Source organism: Zea mays, chromosome 3, assembly GCF_902167145.1.
Source record: "Zea mays cultivar B73 chromosome 3, Zm-B73-REFERENCE-NAM-5.0, whole genome shotgun sequence".
Classification (NCBI taxonomy): domain Eukaryota; kingdom Viridiplantae; phylum Streptophyta; class Magnoliopsida; order Poales; family Poaceae; genus Zea; species Zea mays.
In genome coordinates this window covers 169,081,443-169,102,376 of record NC_050098.1, presented here as the reverse complement: position 1 = coordinate 169,102,376, position 20,934 = coordinate 169,081,443, and the positions used below count along the sequence as shown (strand labels likewise).

The following is a 20,934-nucleotide window of genomic DNA, read 5'->3' as shown; positions in this document are numbered from 1 at the left end:
AAATATGTATTAAATATAAGTATATAATGTGTGTTATGAATATTTAGTAATTGGTCTTGATCAAACATTATTCAATAGTCTGTTCGCTAGATGTAGCTGGTTGGAAATTTAAGAAACAAATCGATGAGTCTATTGCAGTCATAGAGAAAACAAATCATCGCAGACTCCTAACACGACGTGGTGACACCCTGAGTGCGTGTTCGATAGATGACTATAGTCGTAGCGTATAGTGTACTAATTCTTATATTATATGTTATATGTGTGTATTTTTCAATCTCATGAACTAATGATTGTTCATTGATATATTCTATATGGGATTTTAAAGTCAAAATTTTTATCCCAAACTCTTATTTATTTCGGCACCAAGATAAGAGATTTTTGAATGGAGTATTGTCTGCTACATGAATTTTCAAGAATATCTTAGAGGTGAATTGTTATCCTAATGTCTCTATTGCCTATCGAATCTTAGCCGTAATTTTTTTTGAAAACTAGAATTATTGAAAAACTATTTATGACCAACAATCATGTTTTAAAAAACTTTATATATAAATACATATTAGATATATAATATAGAGAGATAATAGGGGCCTCTAAATTAGTTTTCGCCTAAGGCCCCTAAAATGCTAGGACCGGCCCTGCATGTGGGCGCCTCTCTCTTCTCATCCTCATTTCGCGCTTGAACTGAGAGGCGGCGTCACTCAACATCCCTCGCAGTGCGATGGCGGCGCTTGGACCTCAACTTGCACCGACGACGAGCCGGCTCACCTCAGCATTCCGCCGGCAGTACTGGATGGAGTCTCGAACTGGCGCAAAAGCAAAGAAACACTAAAAGGCCCGGACTTTCGGTCTTCAAGACATTCCACCGGCGGAACTGGTGCAAAAGCAGGGTTTAGTGTAAAAAAACGGGACAGACACTAAATGAGCCGGTCCGGACCAGCCCGTCGGGCTTAGATCATTGTTCGTTCTTGGCCCGCTTATTTAGGCTCGGTCGGGCTAATTCCAAGCCAAAAAATCGTGCTTTGGACCAGGCTTCGGGACAATTATACATCTATAGTTCGGGCCCATCGCTTTGCATGTACAAATGCTCTAACGATTGCGTTCTTACATTACATCACAAGAGTTGCTATTAGGCTGACTCCGGACCGTGCATATGAACATACCAAACAATGTTTTGTATTGTAGACGATTATAAACAGTGAAATTTAAAATAAGGAGTGAAATAGAGTCTGCTAGAGTCTTAGGTGAATGTTGCCATAGGAGAAGCTGTTTGGAGAGCATCGCCAAATATATGGATTGTTTGCAGAGCACCGCCAAATATATGGATAGCCGTAAGTCTTAGGTGAATGTTGCCATAGGAGAAGCTGTTTGGAGAGCATCGCCAAATATATGGATTGTTTGCAGAGCACCGCCAAATATATGGATAGCCGTAAGTCTTAGGTGAATGTTGCCATAGGAGAAGCTGTTTGGAGAGCATCGCCAAATATATGGATTGTTTGCAGAGCACCGCCAAATATATGGATAGCCGTATATTGCTACGAGTTCTATATAAAATATTAGGCAGGATAACCGAGATTTGAACCCACAATTTTAGTTTGTTTTTATATAAAGCGGGAAGAGGAGGTCGCCAAGATAGCAATTTCCTGTTAAAATCTTATTACTGCACGTGTACACACATCACGACCACGGCGGACGTAAGCAGTGCCCTTCCAGGCTCTTTTAACATGCACCAGAACCTAATGTGTACAGATGAAATGTCTGAATCCATCAGACGGGAACGAGAGTAACCAACACCGCTCCATTTCAAATTATAGGACATTATGATAATTAGATTACATAATTCGGGGTGTCTTATAATTTAGAATCAGAATGAAGTACATTATTTTCTTACACCCCCGTGCGGCTGACGACTAAAGACTGATTTGGCGGTGACATTACTCCAAGATGCCCAAGCAATAATCGCCGGTGGCGGTAACATTGCATCTTTGGTGATGGAACCACGAGGTGATTCCTCATACTTCTTGAACTTGGAATCTACGTTGCCGCTGCAGCTCATAGAGCATGAGCAACGCAGCAGAATCCTGTGAGCTCTTCTTATCCGCACGCCCATCTCCTGTGAGGCTGATGACATCGCCGTTCGGTATATGCAACGTTATTGTCGAAGCAAATGCGAATCCTTGGGGCGCAACCTTTTGTGACGAACCACAGGAAGAGGAGCACACGCTGGTATTTTCAAAAGAGGAAATATTAGGTAGTACTTTACACAAGCCAACTGCAACCCCACAATGTGAAACATTAGTACCTTGGTTCGACCTTCACGAATTCAAAGGTCGGCATTGGCCACTGAAGCTTTTTACACGACTCGTACAATGATATACGAGGTCCTCCTTTGCTCAACTTAACCTTCACAACCACTGCACAAATAAGATCAATGATTAAACCAATGTGAAGTTTTGTACATGATACGCATAGATGTCGACCCGACAAATATTGGATGAAAAACAAAACAAAACAACTGAGACAAACACGTACATGGCTTATCAAGAACAGAGCCAGGAGTGGTGGTACTTAACACAGCTACTTCCTTTTGCCTAGGTGGTGCTACGTTTTGTGTGTCCATAACATCAAGCACGTTGTTGCAATGTTTTACAGTACCAGAATTCTTTTCAAGTTGTTCCACTCTGCTTGCATTCCTTGGAATTATAAGTCCTTTTTCCTGCTAACACAACAAGAATACATGCTATGTCCCGAATCAACCAGCAGCATGATTCACCAAAAGAATGGGGCGTAAAAGGAAGTACCTCTAGATCCCTAAGCAATAAGGAAGCTGCATGTGCTTTCGCATCTACTTTATTCTTCCCACAACCTTGCCTCACAAGAAGCAAATCCTTGAGTTGTAAGTTAAGGATAGCCATTGTGCTGTCTCCTCGATTTTCACACTTAATTCCAATAAAGTACCCATTCTTGTCAGACCACTCATTAAGTTCTCTGAATCGGGGCAACTCCAAATTCTCAGGTGTGACAATTGGTGAAAGAAGAGGTTTAAAAACCCGCCAAACTAAATCCAAATCAAGTTTGCTGTCAATAAGAATAGCACCTGCTATACTTTCTACAATATCACCTAAAACCTATGCGAAAGAAGACAGTGAAATGTCATATTCTGGATAAAAACAATGTTTAAACCAAGGTTTTAAAAACTGTGTTTCAACAGTATCTTTGGGGTCGGACAAAAATGGCGATTAGTGTGATGGACCTACCAATCACATTTTGCACTTTTACTTTCATGATTTCAATAGTTGACAATATCAAACTACATGAAAAACAAGTAGAACCGGATATATATCCTAATTTCTACCATAGGAGTCCAATAGGCTGTAAAGGATGTTAACAAATAGTGCACTAATATGCTACTCGTAAAGCACATGTCATTCATGGGATCTCGAATCTCGTATGCACTGGCCTACAGAGAGGAGAAAACATACTTTTGGCCCCCTACATGGTCCACTGGATAAAAGGCTGGCTCTGTCCATGGACGAACTTTCAAGACTATTCACATATTCAGTAATTTGGTCTTGTAAGAACCCCGAAGAATGTTGTAGAAACTGATGGAGATTGTGCTTTACCGCAACTTGTGCAAAATTCTCATTATTTACTGATGCAGACCGTAAATCTGTCAGCTCCCCCTCATCTGTGTCTTTATGACTAAGGAACAGATGGCGAGTTATTAAAATATCCAAGACTGCATCACCAAGGAACTCCAAGCGCTGAAAGTAAAACGTCTTCCGTTAGAGAAAATGAGAAATGGAATAAAAAAGGCTTAAACTAGCCAAAGTTCAAGATAAATATCAACCATACTTGGTAGCAGTATGTTGCTCCAGATTCTTGCTGTGATGAGTGGGTGAGAGCCTCTATTAACAAACCTTTCATTTGAAAAGTGTAGCCTAGTTTTGCTTCAAGCAATTCAACTACATCAACTTTTGGAAGATAGTTTCGCACTGAAGCACTCGACAGAGCTTCCATAATTAACTCTTCCTCGATTTCAGTCTCAATCTGGAACCATTTGAGAACAGCAAAAGCTGCTTTTAATCCCCCTTCGACATAATAGGCCCCAATTAGAGCCTCAACACAATCAGAGATGGTTTTCGAACATATCCATCTGTGTCCCTTGTCACACGCCTTGCCTATAATTATAGACTTGTCATCAATCCTATGAATATCCTCAGTTACAACCTCAGAATTTACTGGGCATTCACAAGGACAAGGACGTCTGGACAGCTGTCCAGGAGCAAGCCATCGACGAGGATCAAATGCAGCATCACGTATGTAACCCTATGGATGACATTCCATCAATTACAAAGTTAATTAAAACAGTATATAGCTCATTTTTTTAAGCAAAATGCAGCCTCTTTTCTTCATATTACCAATGATGAGATGCAAATTACCTGTATCCTGCGTTCAATACCAAGCCTATAAAGTGTGGCATTACATATTGTTTCTTGCCTTCTGGACGATAACTGTCCCTCATGCTTATTAAGAAATGTCATGAAAAGATGGGCACTCACTGCATACTTAAGAACAGAGTCCCCCAATAACTCTAATCGCTCCATAGAGAAGTCCTCACAGCATCTAAGTGTTGTCATAGCTTCCAAAATCTGAGGAAGTGTAGGGAATTGGATTGTGACATTACATTTTAAGGAATAACATAATACTATGTCTAAAAATATAAATATCATACCACGAAGCTTGATATATCAGAATCTCTGTATGCAATTTCACTTCTTAGTTGGCTGGCTAGCATTAGTGACTCAAGACGATGCATCAGAGATGGAAACAAGTAGAATACTCTCAAAACATCAATAGGTAAATCAAGGGGAATCAGCAACTCTGGAGGCATGTGAACAAGGCTGTTCGCCCTATTTTTATTTTCCACAACATTGTCTACAAAAAACAATAAAGCATAACCAATTTGTATCATTGTACAAAATTATTACTTGGCTACAGTTAAAAGGATAACAGAGTTCAAGATTATAATTTATACCTTCATCTCTATTCTTTGAGGAAAGAAGATTGTGAGGATTATGGGTGGGTTTCAACACTAGCAATGGTTGTAAAGGATGACAAAGAAATATACTATACCTGTAAATGAAGTGTGTTAGTTTACCGTTTATTAGCTATGTATTCTTGAATAAGCATATGAATATGTGAAAGATTTAGCATACTTCTTCTCAAAATATTCTGCAAATGTCCGGAATTTTGCTTCTTTCTTGTCAGTTGTACCATCAAATTTACTATTGGCACATAAATCAGATACAACAACAATAGTATAGATCTTTCCAGTGTGAATTGCTAGAACCACCATATTTTTAAGATCATTACCCTTGCATGACTTGTTGGCCAAATGAATAAGATCTTCACCATTTTTTTCATAATTAAGTTTATCAGTTAGGTTACATTTGCCATCTGAATAAATGCTTCTCATGAATCCAACAGCTGTAGCCACTACATCAATTACACTCCAGTTGATGCAAACACTTTTATGAGAATCCAGAGTAGAATCCACAGGTAAAAGCAAATACATATTTTCTTTGTTCCAAAGGAACACATCATCTTTCTTGAGAATGAACTCCCTTGGGGTTTTTGATGCTTTTGATCCAATGAACAGTTTTCCAAACAAACTATTAAAGAGAAGTGCTTGAAATAGTTTTGTTTGTTCCATCTAAGAGAGAACCAAAAGAAATCTTTCAGGTAAGAAAAAAATATTAGCTAAAACAGAGTAGGTGAACAATGTACTTGACCAAACCTGCCAAGCATCCAACTCAAGAGGTCCACAAGGGGAAACTGAAGCTTTTACCATCTTGTCATGCAAATATAGATCAATATCTAAAGTAGCAGCTTCTTTTGCTATACTAGCATCAATTAAAAGGACAAAGGCAGAGTATTTTTGACCAACTTGATCACAAACAAAATTCAACTTGTAGCCTTGAAGTTTAGTCACACTTCTATCTGAACCCCAAGAGCCAGACATGGAAAGAACTTTGGTTGTACCATGCAGTTCTTTCCGTTTGGTTGTACCTTTGAGAATGAAATAAGACAGTGTCATTAGAGATACTTTTGTTTATTTATCATATATTAAATAAACAATAAATGAATGAAACCAGATTCACTGTGCATAACGACTACAAACAAGAACTCCACCCATTCCAAATTGTAAGTCGTTTTAGCTGTCCTAACCAAACTTTTAAAAAATATATATTAACGTCTACAATACCAAATGAATGCACTATCCGTACCTATATCATGGTGGATTTAATGAAACTAATTTCATGATGTAGATGATGTATTTTTCTATAAACATGGTCAAAATTAGAGAAGTTCGACTCAGAAAATGTTAAAGTAACCTATGATTTGGAACATAAAGAGTATGTGATATAAGATATCTCTTTAGGAATTAACAATCATCATATACCTAAACCTGCACCAGGTGTCGAGATACTAGACTTGCTTGAAATTTCCGGAGGCGGCTCTTCAACTGATGGAGAAAGATGGTCATCAAGTGCTCCGAGCTGATGCAGCCTCTTACATGCATCAAGGCAAACAAGCTGCTTTGCTTTCTGCATGTTTCTTGCTTTTTGACCTACCAAAAGTTGAAACATGGCACTGGATGGTAGTGTTACAGTACACTCATAACCATCACCGTAATGAGTGAACTGAAACTTGGGCCTTGGGGTGTAGTACCTTCAAAACGAGCAAGAAAGACAGAAAAATGGGTTAGAACCCTGCACAGGAAAATAAAAAAATACCTAACAGAAACTTGGTATGCAGAATTTCTGAATGTATAGAATAGGTGTACTGTGTAGCCATGTAAAAGGACAAAAACGAAATGTAGTCACCATACTTGTCCTTCGGGAGCTTATCACAGTACTGGTTGAGAACACTGATGCTAGAATCAGTAGTTATTTTGGCTCCTGTTTTGCTTATATGGTATTCATTTATTTCTTCAGTGGGTAAGAAACTGGGGTGTGAATCCTCAGGCTCTCGGTTTGAAGCAATCCCAGTCATCGAGGCCTTACTTCTCATAATCCCAGATATCAAATCATCTTGTTTCACATTTCCCCTGCAAAGAACATTGACAATATGGCTTCTTGTAATCATGTCATTGCCATGGCAATCATAGTACCATCACAAGCATAAGTAGTTTAGAGTTTAGACAACACTACAAAGTAAAGGGTTTACTGTTCAATCATTAGTATGTACTGAGAGTCCCTCTGTCGGGCTCGTCCACGTGATTGGACATAGCTGCGGGTAGTTCTCGGCAAATCAAATCTTATTACACACGAGCAGTCTGGAATATGTATACCCTCTTCTGCAACATCTGTAGTAAACAGTAAGTTGACCTACATATTTAAGGGGGAGGGGGGAGAAAACAATGCCAGATCATGAGAAATTAAGAACTATGTTTCAATTTACACAAATGTTGACAGATGTTAAGTACCTTTCCAGAGCGGAACGAATCCAGTGTATCCTTTTGCATTTTAGGGGTGAGTGCATCCACTGAAGAACTCCCTCCAGTTAGAAAAGAGACTCTGAAACAGGAGAGTTGGCCTATTTTCTTCATCGTCCGCTCAATGACTCTAGCACTAATCTTTCGATCCACAAAAACAAGGCATCTAACGTTATCAGGGTCACTGTTAGGAACAGATGTATGTCATGTCAGTGTAAAGGAACATGGTTGAAAATGAACAGGCCAAGTTACCAAAATATCACTTCACCTGAAAGAGAGAAATACTTGCATGAGCTCATAGAGCTTTGGTGAAATATAGCCCATATTTTTTGCTTCCACACATCCACGCTCTGAGTTCAGAAGGGCATCAATTCCTGAGATGTCAGCACCGATGCATCATAGTTAATATGTAGGATGGTGCAATGCTACATCTTAGCAATTAGTACTTCATTTAATTAGTTCAATCTAAGTAGGGCTGGGCATTCGGTCTATTAGGGTAATTCGGTTCGGTCTATTCGGGTTTGTGAAATTTCGGGTTCTGAAAAATGAGAACCGAAATTTCCAAAAATATTTTAGGAACCGAACCCGAATAGACTCACAATTTCGGTTCGGTCTATTCGGTCCACCGAATAGACCCGAATTGTAGAGAGACTAGTATATTTTGTTAAAATATATACAATGAATAATTAATTGAAAGTACTATTACTACAACAAGTGACTATAAAAATTAGCATACAAAGATATATATACTATTGTTAAGATGATATCATTATTTCTAGCTAATAAGTTCATAAATCATATAATAATACCATCACATATTAAGAGTTTTTTTATATTTCGGGTTATTAGGTCTATTCGGGTTTTAAAGGTTAGGAACCGAACCCGAACCCATAACCCGAAATATAGCACATATAGGAACCGAACCCGAACCCGAAAACCCGAATAGACTCACAATTCGGTCTATTCGGGTTCGGTTCGGGTTCGGGTTCGGTTTTCGGTTTTAAAATGCCCACCCCTAAATCTAAGCAGTCACACCTTGTTGCTGTTGGACGCGTTTGCCGATTATATCCAACACTTCCTGAAAAAACTCCATATGAAGCATTGAAATTTCTGCAAACAGGATAGGTCCATTTTGACCACTTTGCTGATCAGTGGTGTCACTGCCCCCCTTCAGCCAACCTTTTCTCTGGCCCCTTTCAATGCAGATTTTAGTAGCCTAAGAGAAAAATAAATTATCTAAATATATTCCATAGAACTGTGAAAACTAAAGACCAAAAAATAATTAACACTCAAGACAAAGAAGGGCAAACATTAATAGCTTAGAACCAATGTAACTAATACCTCACTAGCACAAAGAAGACCAGCATCTTCTAGGCAATAGCAAATCTTTGCTAAAGAATTTGAGAGACGTTTCCGTGATTCTTTTGTTATTTCATCAGCATCTTTGTACTGATTGGTCGATCTGTTATGCAATTGTATGATCAGCCCATCATACTGCACACATAAAAAGATGATGATTTTAGACATCGATCTTAACAGCTTTGGTAAAGACTTCAACAACAGAGCCAGGAATTAAAGAGTATGAAACCTTGGAACACAAAATTTCCAGTTCTTCACTTAAATCGTCAAAAGAAACAGTTCTTGGCTCATAGTATCTATTCACTTCTTTTGCAGAAGGAACACAAAGTTCTATCTCTTCTCTATCCACCACAGAGTGTATCTGCGTTACATTGTAAATAGGAGCAGTTAATGGCATTTTCCTGTAGTGTAAGGGCAAAGTGGACATATTTCACCTAAAAAGACAGATCTAAATAGGAGCATACAAGTAAACAATTTTCATATTGTAGCCTGAAACAAGTATAGTTGTAAACCGCACATTTCAATATGGCTATGTATTTTTTGAACGAGAAATACAGCAGGGGAAGCCACCACTAATATGGCCATGTCTTGAGGTTCCATAGATAAATTGGAATAATCACACAGCTACTGTGTCCTGGATAATCTAAAAAGCATGTATACATAAGCAGTATAAATAAAGTAGTTAAAAAAGGGACATACCTTGGAATCTAAAATATTTTCCAGCTCAGATAGCTGATTTTTGCAATCCAAATCAGAGGAGACCCCTGCAAGATGAAAAGGTAAAATGGAAAAGCATAAGAAAATATTTAAATGGTGAAGATACAAAATCCATGGTAGGAAACAAACAAAATTGCAAGAATTAACAACATGTGGTGGAATTACAAATAAAAGATTATACCCACAGAATTCCTCTATGGAGTTCTATGTTTTTCACTTTTTTATTGACCACATAGGAGAACTATGTGTCATTGTATTTTATCAATGGATAGATAACCAGTCATATTTATTTCACTTGGCCATGACAGGTTTTAGTACGTGACCAACATATCAATATCACCATTTGTGATATTTTGGTACAACCAAAACACCACCAACATAATCGTCATATTTCTCAATAATTTTATTACAAGCAATCACAATTCAATTCAGTAATAATTGCTGCTCAATTACATTTCTGACAAATATCATTAGCTTGCCATTTGAGATGTTAGTTTAAAGATCAAGGAGTTTTGTGATGTCTGAAAGATAACAGCAAAAAGAACATTAAATCTTTTATCATCAATACTTGCCTTTTCTTATGATAGGAGAGGCTGTCATACCGAACACATTTGGCTTATGCTCTGATCCATGATAGAACTCCTGTTCAAACGGGCAAAATAACAGAAACTGCTAATTAAAAAGGAGCAATACAAAAGAAAAGTAATCCGTAACTTTGTAAGTATTACAAGTGTTTTATTCAGAATACCTTCATTATCCTAGTATATGGGTGGTTACCAGTTGCGTGATGGCATTCATCAAATATCATGAGACTAACCATGTCCAAGATCAAGAAAGCTTGGCGTAAAGCGTCTAGCAACACCTGTGGTGTCATGACCATAACCTGCAAATTTTTTGTGGGGGCTGTCAAGTAAATGGAGCATCACAAACTAGGATTCTGCGACTTTGCTGCAGTGCTTTTCTTTAATGTTTAATCTAGGAACATAATTTTTTGATACCAAAAATATTAAAGGTACTGTGAAGGAAATTGGACAATCATATCTTCAAAAATTACTAAGGGGAAAAATAAGAGTGGATACGCAGACACAAAAAAGGCTTTCTAGATCAAATTTGCAGTAAAAAATATCAGAAAATTTCATTATGCACATAATCTAGAATAACTATATCATGATATACATTACATGTCATGATCTTTCAAACCCAAGTACGGTAAATGAAGAGCTAAACATCTGCTGTCAGAAAATCTAATCTAATTAACAGAAGAGTGCAGAACAGCACTGCCACAGATTTGGGAGGATCATTCCTTTAGAATAAATGAGGAATCAATATGATTGAGAAAAAGATAGCAATGAAATTTGCCTGATACTTTAAGAGTTGCTGTTGCCAGCTATGAGCCTTCCATTGATCAACACCCTTTGCACCATGATAATGCTCCACCTCAAAATCAGTGTAGCTCTTAATAACCTCGCATTGCTGTTACAGAAAATATCAGCACAAACTTGTTTCATTTCAGTTAGAATCATCAGCTTTTGGTAGAAACCACCTGTGTGACGAGTTGAACAGTTGGTGCAAGGAATATGATGAGCTTTCGATCATTGTTTGCTTTGTTGATCTTCCCAAAATGCTTGATGAGCATGACAGCAATCATTGTCTTCCCAGCTCCCGTGTCAAGCATCGCAATTGTGTTGTGCCTCGTAGCAACCTCATAGACATCAAGCTGGTACCTGATCAATTCGACATCACAAAGCACAACCATCATATGATGCTCTGTAGTATGTACCCCTGAATGTATAACAATTCCTAGGACAAATGTACAGAACCTTCTGGGAGAGAAATCCTGGCATTCCCTCTTCTGCCGTTTATACTTGTCTGTTTCGCCTTCTGGAGGCGATGTTTTGCATGGCCTCTTCAAAGTATTCGTGTCTCCTGCCAATGCAACAATGCTTTGTCAAGCGAGATCAACAGAAATCCATCATCAGTACTCCCCAAAACCAAATGCATAAGGTGATAAGGGTTGATAACCCACAAAGTACACAGGGTAAAGGGAGGGTATGTCTCATGATAATGCAACAACGATTTACAAGTGAGATCAACAGAAACACATCACTAGTAGTCCGAAAATCAAAAGCATATACAGGTAAAGGAGGGAATAAAAAAATTACATTACGAATGGCATAGCTAATTTTCCTGCGCTTTAGCTCCCAAACCCTCCCAAAACCATCAACCCAAGGCACGAACCCCCGTAATCCCCGATCCAAGTACCACCATATCCGGAACCGTTGGTCAAAACCTCCAGTTCACCCGCATTAGCGCGATCGAAGCAGTATCAACTGGAATCGAGCATGCATTACAATGGCCCCAGCCTCATCACGCCCTAATCTCCATGGCCCAATCGACGGGACACCAGGGATTACAACAGACACAAAACCCAGAAGAAAAAAAACCGCCTAAAAAAGCTGGTGGGTACCATCGCCGGCAGTGGATGCATCCATCGCGGAATCGGCTGCCACGCGTCGTCTGCTCCGCCTCCGGCAAGGCGGGGCGCCGCCGGCCGAGGGTGGTGGAGGACGGCGGTTGGGCGGTGTTGGCGGCAGGGGAGGTCGAAAGTCGAGCGGGGAAGTCCGAAACGTAGTTGCTAGCGCGGCAGGGAGAGTGGAGGCGGCTTGAGCGGCGAAGAAACCGCCGGGAACACCCAGAGGAGAGGAGAAGGCAGGGGCGAGAGCAAGCTGTCGTTGGCTGACGTAGAGATGACGATCGGGGAATTTATAAATCCCGCGGAACAATTAAACCTACGTATGACGATATTTTCATATACTAGTTAATATTAAAAATAAATAATTATTTTATGAAAAATCAGTTATTATATAAATGTAGTACAAATAATGATTTTTTACATCTAACAATATATATAAATCAGGAAAATTGTTATTAAATGGAAGTATAATATTGTTATTATTATTTAAATAATAATATCAATATTTTGTGAAAATTTAGAGTATCTTGAAGAGTCTTGCAAAATTTCACTCCATAAATTATTATTTAAATAGTAATTTGCATAAAATACTTTTATTTTTATATCTTACTAGTTGAGTGCCTGTGCGTTGCAACGGAAATATATAATACCAGTATAATACGATAACTTATATACAAAATGTGTGTTATATTGTTATGAGAAAATGTTTCATAATCAATTTGTGATCATAGCCATACATAAATTTTGTTATTTTAATCTAATTATTTCACCACTACAATGCAACCATCAGTATCATACAGACTTCGATATATGTCACGATTTGTATGGTCTCAGCATTGGAGAGCACGTTCCACACATGCCGGAAGAAATTTCCTCGTACATCGTTAGTCATCAGACACGCACCACCATACGTTCTTGTTTAAACAAAAAGGTAAGTGTGTATGTTTGCGAAGAGAATTAAAGGCAAGCCGGCACAAAAGCTACCCTGACGATGGCGAGGATGACGAACTGGTCACTGTTGTCGATCCTCCTCTGTGTCACCTCCGGCGCCAAGATGACGCCACAATCCTCGATATAGTAGTCGTCGAACGCGCGCGACATGGCGAGTACCGATGTCTCTTGGTTGGGCTGCCAAATGAAGTGCACCACGGGCTCATCAGCGAGGTAGTACCCCTGGCCGTTGCATCACCGGATGCGCTACTCCACTACATACATCATATTCGAGGACACTCACACAACGTCATTAACGTCCATCGTCCCAGCGCACAAGAATTCATGTCCGGTCAGTAGCGACTTACGTGGCAGGTTGAGCTTCAGGTGGACGATGAGTTGGACGGCGTGATGACGTCGTCGTCGGATGCGGTGTCCAGAACAACCCGAGAGTTGTCGACGTTGGCGACAACCATGAGCCCCCCTGTTTAACGATGGACAGCGCGGTGCAGCTGCTCTAGACCGCGTCCAAGCGGCGGCTTCGCGTGAGCTTGTCGTACACAGCTGCGCATGCGACCACGTAGGACTGCTTTTAAAAGTCGAACTGACAGTCGCCAAACTTCTTCTCGTCATCGATGAGCGACGCCAACATGAGTGCCTCCTGCTCATGGTGTTTGTTCGGGGTTTCAAGTAAGAAACATGGATTCATGTTTGGCGTTGGTTTATGAAAATGACTCACGAGTATGATCCATGGACAAAATATTACGAAGAAAAAATGTCACGCATGCAAAAAAAGAGAATTTAAGTATAATACATTATTCAAACAAAAGAAATTGCATGCAAAGCTCTTCTTTAAATAATATTACCTCCATCCAAAAATATAATTCAAGAATCTCGGTGATACTTATCTACTAGTACGCATTGTGCAAGGGTAGCAAGTGAGCTTGGTGAAGAATGTAGTAGATGTGTTTACTGTCATAGATGTAGACATAAACACACATATGGTGTAGCAGTAGCTACTCTTGGCCTTTGCTTGAGAGGTCACGGGTTCAAATCCCCTTGAGGACATGTGTGTTTTTTGAATTTTAGCTAGGCATGAGCTGTACGGGTGAATGTGAATGAGAATGAGTTTTGCGGGAAGGGGGAATGAGAAAGACAAAATAAAGAATGAGAATGACAGAACATGGGAATGGAAAACGTAGAACAAGAAATGGGAATGGTGGCAGAACGAGAATGGCAGAACAGGAATGGTGGCAGAACACGGAAATGGTAGACTACTCTTGCAGCCTTAATAAGTAGTAAAGATTTGCATTTTAGAATGACATTCACGTTTTTTTATTTAACTAGCGATAAATCCGGTGTAAGGAAAATGACCCCGACCCATTTAGCTCAATAGGTTTTAGTGTTTGATGATCAACATAACCTGTGGACTAATGTATTTCCCAAGTATTTGTGTGTTGTAGTTCACATGATGCGAAGTGGATTGGACTGAGGCTCTGAGGATGCAACACCTCAAAGAAGACATTATAAGACTCATAGAAGACATTACAAATTAATATTGAAGACACTTTATATATGCTACGAGTCCAACACATCAAGAAGTAGAAGTGAGATACAAAGCTACAAAACAAAAGTGAAGTTGATAAAGTTGAGAGGAAGGGCTGACTGAATTGGAAGTGTTTCACAACATCAAATCTATTCAAACTGACATGGCTTCAACTCTGAGATGTAGACATTTTTATAAGCTTTCCAAAAAGTCCAAGATCATCAAAATCAAAGTTCGGAGCTAAACGTTATGCCCACAATACGAAGTCGGAATTGCTGAAAAACTGCAGTAGCATATAGGATGTCCGGTGCACACTGGCCTGCCCGGTGTGCCAAATTTGCTCAAACTGACATGGATTCAACTCTGGGATGTAGAAAATTTCATAAGCTTTCCAAAAAGTACAAGATCATCAAAATCGGAGTTCGGAGCTAAAAGTTATGGCCAAAATACGACAAGCGGACATGGGTTATCTGGTGCACACCGGACCATCCGGTGCGCCATCTTTGGAAGCTCCAACGGCTACTTTTAACGGCTAGTACACGTGGCGTGTCCGTGAGAGCACCTAGAGGGGGGTGAATAGGTGATCCTGTAAAACTTAAAACTTAAGCCACAAAACTTGGTTAAGTGTTAGCACAATAATCACCAAGTGGCTAGAGAGGAGTCTCAACAAAACACAATAACCACAAAGATATCAATCACAGAGATGGCACGGTGGTTATCCCGTGGTTCGGCCAAGACCAACGCTTGCCTACTCCACGTTGTGGCGTCCCAACGGACGAGGATTGCAATCAACCCCTCTCAAGCGGTCCAAAGACCCACTTGAATACCACGGTGTTTTGCTTTGCTTTTCTTAATCCCGTTTGCGAGGAATCTCCACAACTTGAAGCATCTCGCCCTTACACTTGAAGTTCACAAAGAAGCACGGAGCAAGGGAGGGATTAGCAACTCACACAAGACACAAAGATCACAGCAAATACACACACACAAGACCCAGACTTGAGCTCAAAAGACTAGGACACTAGGACGGAGCTCAAATCACTAGAATGTCGAACAAGTGCGCAGGAATGAAGTGTGAGTGATCAAGAGTGCTCAAGGAATGCTTGGGTTATCTCCTCCATGCGCCTAGGGGTCCCTTTTATAGCCCCAAGGCAGCTAGGAGTCGTTGAGAGCAATCTGGGAAGGCAATTCTTGCCTTCTGTCGTCTGGCGCACCGGACAGTCCGGTGCACACCGGACACTGTCCGGTGCCCGATTTCTTTCCTTCTATGGCGAAGCCGACCGTTGGCAGTCTTGGAGCCGTTGGCGCACCGGACATGTCCGGTGCACACCGGACAGTCCGGTGCACACCGGACAGTCCGGTGCCTTCTTCTAGCCGTTGGCTCGGCCACGTGTCCCGCGCAGATCGCGCGGCCGACCGTTGGCCCGGCAGACCGTTGGCCCACCGGACAGTCCGGTGCACACCGGACAGTCCGGTGAATTATAGCCGTACGTCGCCGGCGAATTCCTGAGAGCGGCCAGTTCGCTCGAGCCAGCTTGGCGCCCCGGACACTGTCCGGTGCACCACCGGACAGTCCGGTGCTCCCAGACTGAGCAGAGTCTTGGCTGCTCGAGCCAAGACAATTCCAATTTAGTTTTTCCTGTTTCCAGCACTTAGACACAATACATTAGTCTCTAAAACAATGTACTAAGTCTGAGAAACATACTTTTATCCTTAATTTGTACTTTGTCCACCATTTTACACTTAGGCACTTGTGTTGGACACTAAATCACCAAAATACTTAGAAATGGCCCAAGGGCACATTTCCCTTTCAATCTCCCCCTTTTCGGTGATTTATGCCAACACAATATAAAGCAAGTAGAATAAATACAAAATCAATTCAAACAAGAACTCAAATTGTTTTGATTCGAATTTGACATATATGGATCACTCTTTGCCACCACTTGGTTTGTTTTTGCAAATCAAGCTCAAATTTCTATCTCTAAGTCAAACACATATGTTAAGACATAAAGAGAGTCATTCCAATAGAAATTGATTCAAGATTTCAAAAAACTCCCCTTTTTCCCATAATCAACACTTCTCCCCACAAGAAGCCAACTTTTGACAAGAGAGACAATAAAAGAGTTTTGACAAACGAAAAGCTCTATTCTACTATTTTCAAAATCTCTCAAGTGGTAGCTGATCCATTTATCGCTTTGGCCTTTATTTTCTCCCCCTTTGGCATCAAGCACCAAAACAGGATTAATCTTGGCCCCTTAAACCCCATTGCCTCACCAAAATCTTCAAATAAGAGTACAAAGGCAATAAGGTCATAAAGATGAACTTGGAATAAGTTACCCTCTCATCGGAGTGCAGTGGAAGTCTTGCATGGTCCAAGTCCACCTTTTCCCTTTCAATTCTCCTTTGAGACTAAATCAAGCAAACTCAAGCACATGGTTAGTCTCAAAGGGTCAAGTTGTAACACATCTCCCCCTAAACATGTTCATCACTTTGCAACGGACTTGTGAGGTCCAGGGAGTGTTTGTACAACTTGAGCACCATTATTAAGCAACAAAATGCATAAGGAACATGATCAAAGGCATAAACACATGTATGCTATAAATCAATCCAAGTTCCGCGAATCTAAGACATTTAGCTCACTACGCAACCTGCAAAAGGTCTTCTCATCTAGAGGCTTGGTAAAGATATCGGCTAGCTGGTTCTCGGTGCTAACATGAAACACTTCAATATCTCCCTTTTGCTGGTGGTCTCTCAAAAAGTGATGTCGGATGTCTATGTGCTTAGTGCGGCTGTGTTCAACAGGATTTTCCGCCATGCGGATAGCACTCTCATTATCACATAGGAGTGGGACTTTGCTCAGATTGTAGCCAAAGTCCCTGAGGGTTTGCCTCATCCAAAGTAGTTGCGCGCAACACTGTCCTGCGGCAACATACTCGACCTCAGCGGTGGATAGGGCAACAGAGGTTTGTTTCTTAGAATTCCATGACACCAGGGACCTTCCTAAGAATTGGCACGTCCCCGATGTACTCTTCCTATCGACCTTACATCCAGCATAGTCGGAATCTGAATATCCAATCAGGTCAAAGGTAGACCCCTTTGGATACCAGAGCCCGAAGCAAGGCGTAGCAACTAAATATCTAAGGATTCGCTTCACTGCCACTAAGTGACACTCCTTAGGATCAGATTGAAATCTAGCACACATGCATACGCTAAGCATAATATCCGGTCTACTAGCACATAAGTAAAGTAACGACCCTATCATTGACCGGTATGCCTTTTGATCAACGAACTTACCTCCTTTGTTGAGGTCGGTGTGTCTGTCGGTCCCCATCGGAGTCTTTGCGGGTTTGGCGTCCTTCATCCCAAACCGCTTTAGCAAGTCTTGCGTGTACTTCGTTTGAGAGATGAAGGTGCCATCCTTGAGTTGCTTCACTTGGAACCCAAGGAAGTAGTTCAACTCGCCCATCATCGACATCTCGAATTTCTGCGTCATTACCCTGCTAAACTCTTCACACGACTTTTTATTAGTAGAACCAAATATTATGTCATCGACATAAATTTGGCATACAAAAAGATCACCATCACAAGTCTTAGTAAAAAGAGTTGGATCGGCTTTCCCAACCTTGAAAGCATTAACAATTAAAAAGTCTCTAAGGCATTCATACCATGCTCTTGGGGCTTGCTTAAGTTCATAGAGCGCCTTAGAGAGCTTACACACGTGGTCGAGGTACCGTTCATCCTCGAAGCTAGGGGGTTGCTCTACGTACACCTCCTCCTTGATTGGCCCGTTGAGGAAGGCGCTCTTCACATCCATTTGGAACAACCTGAAAGAATGGTGAGCGACATATGCTAGCAAAATACGAATGGACTCTAGCCTGGCCACAGGAGCAAAAGTCTCCTCAAATTCCAAACCTGCGACTTGGGCATAACCTTTTGCCACAAGTCGAGCCTTGTTCCTCGTCACCACTTCGTGCTCGTCTTGTTTGTTGCGGAACACCCACTTGGTTCCCACGACATTTTGCTTAGGACGAGGCACCAGTGTCCAAACTTCATTCCTTTTGAAGTTGTTGAGCTCCTCCTGCATGGCCAACACCCAGTCCGGATCTAGCAAGGCCTCTTCTACCCTGAAAGGCTCAATAGAAGAGACAAAGGAGTAATGCTCACAAAAATTAACTAATCGAGATCGAGTAGTTACTCCCTTGCTAATATCACCCAGAATTTGGTCGACGGGATGATCCCTTTGAATCATCGCTCGAACTTGGGTTGGAGGTGCCGGTTGCGCTTCTTCCTCCATCACATGATCATCTTGTGCTCCCCCTTGATCACACGCCTCCTTTTGATGAACCTGTTCATCGTCTTGAGTTGGGGGATACACCATAGTTGAGGAAGAAGGTTGATCTTGCTCCTTTTGTTCCTGTGGTCGTACATCACCAATCGCCATGGTTCGTATAGCGGCCGTCGGAACATCTTCTTCATCTACATCATCAAGATCAACAACTTGCTATCTTGGAGAGCCATTAGTCTCATCAAATACAACGTCGCTAGAGACTTCAACCAAACCCGATGATTTGTTGAAGACCCTATACGCCTTTGTATTTGAGTCATAACCTAACAAAAACCCTTCTACAGCTTTGGGAGCAAATTTGGAATTCCTACCCTTCTTCACTAGAATGTAGCATTTGCTCCCAAAAACTCGAAAATATGAAACATTGGGTTTGTTACCAGTTAGTAGCTCATACGGAGTCTTCTTGAGAAGGCGGTGAAGGTAGACCCGGTTGATGACGTGGCAAGCCGTGTTCACGGCTTCCGACCAAAAACGCTCGGGGGTCTTGAACTCTCCAAGCATCGTTCTCGCCATATCGATTAGCGTCCTGTTCTTCCTCTCTACCACACCATTTTGTTGTGGTGTGTAGGGAGCGGAGAACTCGTGCTTGATCCCTTCCTCCTCAAGGTACTCCTCCACTTGAAGGTTCTTGAACTCAGACCCATTGTCGCTCCTTATCTTCTTCACCTTGAGCTCAAACTCGTTTTGAGCTCTCCTTAGGAAGCGCTTGAGAGTCCCTTGGGTTTCAGACTTATCCTGCAAAAAGAATACCCAAGTGAAGCGGGAAAAGTCATCAACAATAACTAAACCATACTTACTTCCTCCTATGCTTAGATAGGTGACAGGTCCGAAGAGGTCCATATGTAGCAGCTCCAGGGGTCTTGATGTGGTCACCACATTCTTGCTGTGATGTGCTCCTCCCACTTGTTTACCTGCTTGACAAGCTGCACAAGGTCTATCTTTTTCGAATTGCACATTAGTTAAACCTATCACATGTTCTCCCTTTAGAAGCTTGTGAAGGTTCTTCATCCCTACATGTGCTAAGCGGCGATGCCATAGCCAGCCCATGCTAGTCTTAGCAATTAAACATGCATCTAGACCGGCCTCCTCTTTTGCAAAATCAACTAGGTAGAGTTTGCCGTCTAATACACCTTTAAAAGCTAGTGAACCATCACTTCTTCTAAAGACAGACACATCTACATTTGTGAATAGACAATTATATCCCATATTGCATAATTGACTAACAGATAACAAATTATATCCAAGAGACTCAACTAAAAACACATTAGATATAGAGTGCTCATTTGATATTGCAATTTTGCCTAAACCTTTCACCTTGCCTTGATTCCCATCACCGAATATAATTGAATCTTGGGAATCCTTGTTCTTGACGTAGGAGGTAAACATCTTCTTCTCCCCCGTCATGTGGTTTGTGCATCCGCTGTCGATAATCCAGCTTGAACCCCCGGATGCATAAACCTGCAAGGCAAATTTAGGCTTGGGTCTTAGGTACCCAACTCGTGTTGGGTCCTACAAGGTTAGTCACAATTGTCTTAGGGACCCAAATGCAAGTTTTATCTCCCTTGCATTTTGCCCCTAATTTTCTAGCAACTATCTTCTTATCTTTTCTACAAATAGCAAAGGAAGCATTTAAAGCATGATATAGTGTAGAAGGACCATCCATAACTTTCCTAGAAACATGAACAATATTCTTTCTAGGCACATGATGAACATAACTCCTAGACCTATCTCTATCATGCATATAAGAAGAACCAGAAGCAAACATAGCATGTGAATCATAAGTATGTGAATCATAACTTCTATAGTCATTTCTAGCATGTCTCCTATTATGATACATAAAAGCATGGTTCTTTTTAGTACTACTTGCCATAGGAGCCTTCCCTTTCTCCTTGGCGGGGATGGGAACCTTATGGCTTGTTAAGTTCTTGGCTTCCCTCTTGAAGCCGAGTCCATCCTTAATTGAGGGGTGTCTACCAATCGTGTAGGCATCCCTCGCAAATTTTAGCTTATCAAATTCACTCTTGCTAGTCTTAAGTTGAGCACTAAGACTAGTCAATTCATCATTAAGT

At 41.0% G+C, this 20,934-nt stretch overlaps 1 protein-coding gene across 3 annotated transcripts; it reads right to left on the bottom strand.

Annotated features, from left to right (window-relative positions):
- Positions 1–1,776: 1,776 nt before the first annotated feature.
- Positions 1,777–12,313, bottom strand: LOC100279204 (dicer-like 104). 3 transcript variants are annotated; one of them, XM_020549664.3, is made up of 26 exons: positions 12,042–12,313; positions 11,395–11,500; positions 11,118–11,298; positions 10,941–11,047; positions 10,323–10,457; positions 10,147–10,216; positions 9,557–9,621; positions 9,087–9,218; positions 8,840–8,992; positions 8,534–8,714; positions 7,767–7,872; positions 7,490–7,682; positions 7,231–7,391; positions 6,893–7,111; positions 6,464–6,732; positions 5,798–6,069; positions 5,217–5,713; positions 5,036–5,133; positions 4,733–4,935; positions 4,440–4,649; positions 3,853–4,326; positions 3,480–3,761; positions 2,799–3,125; positions 2,530–2,713; positions 2,300–2,411; positions 1,777–2,220 (listed from the first exon to the last, which is right to left on the bottom strand). In XM_020549664.3, the coding sequence occupies exons 5-26, from the start codon at positions 10,452–10,454 to the stop codon at positions 2,010–2,012; spliced, it is 4,551 nt and encodes a 1,516-aa protein (XP_020405253.1). In that variant the 5' UTR covers positions 10,455–10,457; positions 10,941–11,047; positions 11,118–11,298; positions 11,395–11,500; positions 12,042–12,313; the 3' UTR covers positions 1,777–2,009. The 3 variants fall into 3 exon arrangements, 2 of the variants coding, with proteins under 2 accessions (XP_020405253.1, NP_001335225.1); NM_001348296.1 differs by having other exon boundaries at positions 1,783–2,220; positions 10,934–11,047; positions 12,042–12,304; XR_004856919.1 differs by lacking the exons at positions 2,530–2,713; positions 2,799–3,125 and having other exon boundaries at positions 10,934–11,047; positions 12,042–12,306.
- Positions 12,314–20,934: the final 8,621 nt, after the last annotated feature.

Bases quoted from the DNA above. Each gene is read 5' to 3' on its own strand.
- LOC100279204 (NM_001348296.1), bottom strand. From the start codon at position 12,066: ATGGATGCATCCACTGCCGGCGATG. The intron at 5,714-5,797 runs GTTTGGTCAAGT...GTTCTCTCTTAG, and splicing joins TTGAGTTGGATGCTTGGCAG to ATGGAACAAACAAAACTATT. The intron at 2,412-2,529 runs GTACGTGTTTGT...TTATTTGTGCAG, and splicing joins CTCTGTTCTTGATAAGCCAT to TGGTTGTGAAGGTTAAGTTG.